General features: G+C 37.4%; 1 protein-coding gene across 1 annotated transcript; it reads left to right on the top strand.

Annotated features, from left to right (window-relative positions):
* The first annotated feature begins 168 nt into the window (after window positions 1–168).
* LOC107575287 (gastrula zinc finger protein XlCGF7.1-like) lies at window positions 169–4,413 on the top strand. Its single transcript, XM_016261692.1, has 2 exons — window positions 169–197; window positions 3,330–4,413. The coding sequence occupies exon 2, from the start codon at window positions 3,335–3,337 to the stop codon at window positions 4,013–4,015; it is 681 nt and encodes a 226-aa protein (XP_016117178.1). The 5' UTR covers window positions 169–197; window positions 3,330–3,334; the 3' UTR covers window positions 4,016–4,413.
* The last annotated feature ends 2,534 nt before the right edge of the window (window positions 4,414–6,947 follow it).

Here is a 6,947-nt window from a genome sequence, read left to right as displayed (position 1 = left end):
GCACCCAGAGATTTAGTTTGGGTTTATATTTCTTTCTGTTAATTATTCTCATCTTGAACAGGACAAAGTGTCCAAACACAGAAAACTCCTGTTGATACTCACTGTTATAAAGATGGCGTTTATTAAAGAGGAGAGTGAAGACGTGAAGATTGAAGAAGCATTCAGAGTCAAACAAGAAGATACTGAGGAACAAACAGGTTGGTTTTCTTTCTCAAAGCTGAACTCTTCTCATTTGATCTATACTGAAATGTCCATCTCTACAGAAATGAGTGATATCTCTTGAAGAGTTTCGTAATTAAAGGTGGGGTAAGTGATTTCTGATAGCCAATGTTGACATTTGAAATCACCAAAACAAACACGCCCCTATTTTGATAGCTCCGCCCCACACATACGTACACAACCCAGGCAACGATTAGTTCTGTGAAACAAAGCAAAACTGCTGCTGAATTCTATTCATGACGTATTGACACAAATTTCAAATAATTTTCATTGGTCGCTTTGTTGCGTCCAGTGTACTAGACAGACTTTAGCTGTTGCGGCGCAGACACGGTGTTACTCGCCTATCGAGAAGAAACAAAACAACCTCGGCGTCCGATCGCAGGCCTCCGCTCCTTGAGTTCTCTCCAGCGCTGGAAAGCTGGTCCGATATTTACACTTCTTCCCCTAAGCCTTCTTTTGTTCCGCAGACCTTTTCCTCTTTTGTTTTTTATCCGCCATCTCTATCTTTCTGTCGCTCAACTCGCTAATGTCCGTCCTGTGCACTGAACGCTCTCTCCTCCACATCACAAGTAGACACGCCCCTTACTGCTGATTGGCTACAAGTTTGTTTTGTTATTCGACCCGAATCAGTTTTCTATAGTGTTTTTGAAAAATCGCTTACCCCGCCTTTAAAGCAGTTTTTATTTGACATGGAGCGGGTCGCCTATGACCAGACAAACAGGCCACTAATACAGAAGTAGCCTCACGCACACTCAAACCATTAATATCTATCACTTCATAACAAAAAGATTTATTTTGCATAACGCAAACGTTGAAATGTGAGTGATCACCTTTGCATTTGGCTACTGCATGCTGAAGCAGTTCCGGGAGGATGCCTTATCCTTACGCAAAGTTCGGGCTTGCGTCCTCGGTAGTTCAGACTTAGCAAGTTCGACTCGGGAGTGTGAACTCCTGAGGACGGGAGGACGCAAGACCGGTAATCCTGCAAATGGAACAGCAGAGTACTTGATAACGTCAGTCCGCTGGCCTTGACTACTCTGGTTATCTTCACTGTAAACACCACTGCCTCTTTTCGTTTTCATTTAAAAATATAAAACAGGCAATATGTCCACATAGCCTATACGCCGATTATCTTCACTGTATGCATAATAAAATAAAATAGCAAAACACTATTGTTAAATACTTTTAATGAACAATAATAGCCATTGTAAGTAGGCTATAAAATATAAGAGACTTGTGTAATAGGAAATAGACAAAAGCAAACAATTCAGTCAAATGTATGCTACAAAGTCAGCACTGTACTACGATTAAGTTAAATAAATATATAAATATGAAACATAACTTTGTGCTCAGTCAAAAAGATATGACCTGGAACAAATAATAGATTCATGAGACCAAAGATTACCTGTTAGATATAGCCTACCCAAAACAAATTTTATCTCTTGTTTAGTCACTAGTTGCGTCCCAAATGACGCACTATGCACTTGCTTCGTTTCTGAATGAATCAGCCGTTTGAACGAATCGATTGAATGAATGACTAAAAGACTCACTTATTAAGACAGGGATTTGCCACCACCTATTGGCGCTTTTTGTTTTATATTTAGAGTATCGTTTCTTTTTAAAAAATAATTTAATATTTCACTATTTATTTGTATTTTTGTATGTTGAAGTAAAATTTTCTTTCTAAAGCTATTAAATGTGCACATTATGTAATTAACTAGATTTTTTTTTTAATTTAATCACTTGTCAGCCCGATTTAAAATATAAAAAATACTTAAATGTGTGTATAGAAAACAGCTGAGTGTTGTGACGATAGAGTCAACAATAGACAGATATCACCTGTGGCTGATGCCTTTGATGATAGCAAGATAATAATAATAATTTTATAATTTATGCATTTAGCAGACGCTTTTATCCAAAAAATCACCAGATGACTCGAATAGCTCTATTTGGGGAAAAAAATGTTTTTAATGATTAGGGTGATTTTGTAGGTGAGTAAATCAGCATAGAAATTAAACAAATTACAAGCATAGATAAATATAATCGAACAAAGATACAAATTAATTAAACAGTGCTTTATATTTTTCAGGTAAGCCTAAGTCTAACAGTATTCTGGTACAGAAATTGAATAATCAAATGTAAAATAACACCGCATAGTCTTCACTGTATAAATCTGGGTTAAAGTTACAAAAGTGATTTTTCTCTGTGGTTTGTTGTTTGATTAACATTCATGACACATAAAGCAACAGGAACATTAAACTGCTGTGAACCAATATACACATCAATTTTCTTTCTCAATTGTTTACCTTTCCCTAAGCAACAAGGATACTTGCAGAGACTTGCATTTTGACATAATTTTGCACGTATGTGTCATTTCGGACACAAATAGATACGGACGAGAATGGAATTTAGTGTTCACGTGCATCTGCGTGGCTCTCACCATGTCTACAACGGACCACAAAGTACTACAGAACCCATTATAATCAGTGATGCTGTCTACACTGGATGCGGCGCGACGCAACACGACAAATCCACGACTGTAAACTGATGACTTGTTCTATTTATGACGTATTGACACACGGTTCAAATGATCTGCAAAGGTCATTTTGTCACGTCCAGTGTAGACAGACTTCAGCTGTTGCGGCGCGACACGTCTGTGTGTGTGAGCAAAGAAAACGATCAGTATAAATATAACGATCAGTATACTAAACACCGCACATCCTGCTATGTGACTATCGCGGATGCGCACATCGCGATTATCGATGCTGAAACGATATACCGTGCAGCCCTACTAGTTTTTACAGTGTTATAAATAATCACACACGATTACGTTGATCTTATGAATGCAAGTGGCTTTCAAATGAGTCATTGCTGAAAAAGTGGATTTTTGTTGTTTAGCGCGTGGACTTTTTGGTTGGTATTCTGTCTCTATACGTTAAAATAAACCTACCATAAAAATTACAAACCCTTAATTTCGTTGCAAGTGGGCAAACTTACAAAATCAGCAGGGGATCAAATAAATATTTTCCCCACTGTACATTTGTATGTTTTGATGTCTATTGTTTTGTGCATTTATACTGGGGTTAACTTCTACTGTTTTTTCACCGTAGACCTAATGGCACTGAACGAAGACAAGAAAGTACTGAATGAAACTGAAGAGAACGATCACGATTTCAGAACTGGAGAAAAATCTCTTTGCTGCTCACAGTCTGAAAAGACTTCCACACCAGAAGAAGCTCAAAAGACAGTAAATACAAGTAATTTCACTTGCGTTGAGTGTGGAAAGGGTTTCCGATTTAAAGGAAGCCTTAAAAGGCACATGATGATTCACACTGGAGAGAAGCCTTTCACGTGCCTTCAGTGTGGAAAGAGGTTCAGTATACAGCAAAACCTTACTTACCACCTGAGAGTACACACTGGAGAGAGACCTTTCACCTGCAAACAGTGTGGATCGAGTTTCATTCAAAAAGTATGCCTTAACAGGCACATGAGAGTTCACACCGGAGAAAAACCATTCGCATGCCAACAGTGTGGAGAGCGTTTCACTCAACCTGGAAACCTTAAAATCCACATGAGACTTCACACCGGAGAGAAACCTTACACATGTCCTCAGTGTGGAAAGAGCTTTGAGCAAAATGGAAACCTCACAGTCCACATCAGAATTCACACTGGAGAAAAGCCTTACACATGCTCTCAGTGTGGCAAGAGTTTCGCTCAAAAAGGAGTTTGTAACCGGCACATGAGTTCACACTGGAGAGAATCCATTCACAAGCTCTCACTGTGGAAAGTGTATTGATCAACATGGAAACCTTAGCGTCCGCATGAAAACTCACACTGGAGAAAACCGATAATTCACACGCCTGCCAACAGTGCAGAAAACGTTTCAAGCAAGAAGCAAACCTTAAAGAAACCACGTGAAGATTGACTCAAGAGGGAATGGTTTTAAATGTCAGCAGTGAGAATTTTACAGACGGGGAACAGCTGGGAATAATGCAGAGAGAAGGCTTCTAAAAACAAAGCAAATCTTGAGTTTTACAAAAATAAGCTGGATTAGAGGTGGGCGATCTTCGCAAAATATCATTTGATTTTATCACACAAAATCACGATCTTCCCAATTTTGATACGTACTATCGAGAATATCCAAGCCTATGATTTATCTGTTTGAACAATTTAAAATATTATTGCATTAAACAACCAAAATGGTCACTGCATGAATTATTGCATGAATGGTCACGGAATGAATCAAATATATATTAATTCCTATTAAAGATATAAAGTAGTGTCAAGCGATTAATCGCATCCAAAATAAAAGTTTTTGTTTACATAATATATGTGTGTGTGTGATGTCTGTGTATATTTATTATGTATAAACACACACACACACATTTTCAAAATATTTACATGTATATATTTATATTCATATAATTTATATTATATATAAATATATTTAATATAAACATAACTTATTTTTCTGAAATATATAAATGCATGTGTGAATTTATATATACATAAATATACACAGTACACACATTATGTAAACAAAAACTTATTTTGGATGCGATTAATCGGTTGACAGCACTAATATAAAGTGATTCAGTCAAGAGCATTCTTTTGTTGCTTGATTAACGTTAGGAAGACAGCCGCATTAGGCTTACAACCGGAATGCATGAATCTAACACACTGACATGCATCCCATTTCTTTCCCAATTTTTTATGTTCACTTAAAGGCACAATATATAAGTTTTCACTACTAGAGGGCACGTATTCAAAATAAACAAAGATACAAAGGCGTAGTTTGATGACACGTGACTGAGTGTGGAATCATGGGAGTTGTGGTCTTCATCCCCACAGCAGATGCAATCTGACGGGACTCGGGCAGAAATCATGTTCATGGATGAGCTAATGATTTATTAACGTAGTAGAATGAAGCAGGGTGAGGCTGAAAGCCGTCGAAGCGAAACGAGGCGCTGAACGAGCGCGACACACGGCTCGAAAGCAGCGGAGCTTTTATTATGCCACAGTCGAGCGCTTCCGCTGCTTCCGGTCGTGTGTATGTGGGGTAAAGCATTGGAGCTTTTATTATGCCACAGTCGAGCGCTTCCGCTGCTTCCGGTCGTGTGTATGTGGGGTAAAGCATTGGAGCTTTTATTATGCCACAGTCGAGCGCTTCCGCTGCTTCCGGTCGTGTGTATGTGGGGTAAAGCATTGGAGCTTTTATTATGCCACAGGCGAGTGCTTTCGCTGCTTCCGGTCGTGAGTATGTGGGGTAAAGCAGCGCTGTGTTATCATACTAGATACGTTTAGTTATGTTATAATGCTACTCTGTGCGGTCGTCACCTGTCTAATAAAACGCACATCATATTAAAGCGTCTTTAGTGTTTCCATGTTTTCTACAAAACAAAACCCCCGAAAATCGTGGGTGTATGACGTCATTGGCAGGCGACACAATGACCAGGTACGAGCCACTATTTAAAGTTGCCATTTCTTTGGATTTAAACATTCTTTGAAACATTTGGGATAATGCAAGTACACAAGTTAGCAAAATATATAACACTCCCACATGAAAAAATACTACAGTAATTTATAGTAAATACTATAGTGTTTTTGAACCATACTGTATATATTATAGCATTTACAACACTGTTAATGAATGCTACAGCATACTGTATAGTGAACTGATAAACTGTAATAAATACTGTAGGCTACTTTAGTTTTTAATACAGTAAACTGTAGTGTATTGTAGTATAATATACCCTATAGTTGTAGAAAACTAAGGTCAGTATTGGGCGAAATAATTTGTTTATATTACTATAGCAACTATAGAATTAACACAACAAATTAATTCAAGTACTTTACTATAGTATGGTTAAAAAACACTAGTGTTTACAATAAATTACTATAGTATTTTTTTCATGTGGGCTGTTCTAGTGATTTTTTTTGGATATTTTAATAAATAAAATCTTACATATTGTGCATTTAAGACTTAACTGACGGTCTTTATGTAAATACTCGCAAAGACAGACATTTGGACATATTTTTGTGTATATTTGACCATTTATGCGCACATTCAGCTCTAGTTTAACATTATTATGAGGACATTCGTGATCACAATCTCTACGATTCGCTTGAAAAGTAGACTGTAGACGTCTTCATGATCGATATGTATATGATATAAAATCGTCAGATCGCCCACCCCTAAGCTGGATGATGATACTCAGCTCTTCTTCATTCTCTTGGGAGAAAAAAAAGAAGTTGGAAATACCAATCATTTCTTTTATATCAAATAGTCTATATACCTTTGTCATTTGAAATCCGAAATCTTTAAGATTTGACCTCTGAAACTGCTTATTCAGTTAATATATGTTAGAAAACACTCTCTGTCTTTTTAAGAAATTGTTCCAGATATGCCTTACCCCTCCTTTTCTTCTCTCCTTCTCTCACTCGTTCCCTATACAGCATTCTCTCTCTGAATCCCCCCTCCTCTATCTGTTTCTCTCTCTCTCGCTTGTATTAGGTTTTAAATATCTCTTACTCATATTCGAGGTATGCATGCGCACATGTATACATTAGTTTTTCTTGGTTTAAATGCCCAAATAAGGAAATGAATGCTAGGACTATAAGGGTAAAGGAGTTTGTGAGGAACTCTGAAGAGAGTGCCTCATCCTTCGCAAAAGTCTATTCCTAATAAGTCCATGTTTTTCTGTACATGTGGCCATTTTATATAAACA

Source organism: Sinocyclocheilus grahami, unplaced genomic scaffold, assembly GCF_001515645.1.
Source record: "Sinocyclocheilus grahami isolate Dianchi unplaced genomic scaffold, SAMN03320097.WGS_v1.1 scaffold2550.1, whole genome shotgun sequence".
NCBI lineage: Eukaryota > Metazoa > Chordata > Actinopteri > Cypriniformes > Cyprinidae > Sinocyclocheilus > Sinocyclocheilus grahami.
Note: the sequence above shows the minus strand (reverse complement) of the source record. Positions and strands in the feature narration are given on the sequence as shown.

Bases quoted from the DNA above. Each gene is read 5' to 3' on its own strand.
- LOC107575287 (XM_016261692.1), top strand. From the start codon at position 3,335: ATGGCACTGAACGAAGACAAGAAAGTACTGAATGAAACTGAAGAGAAC.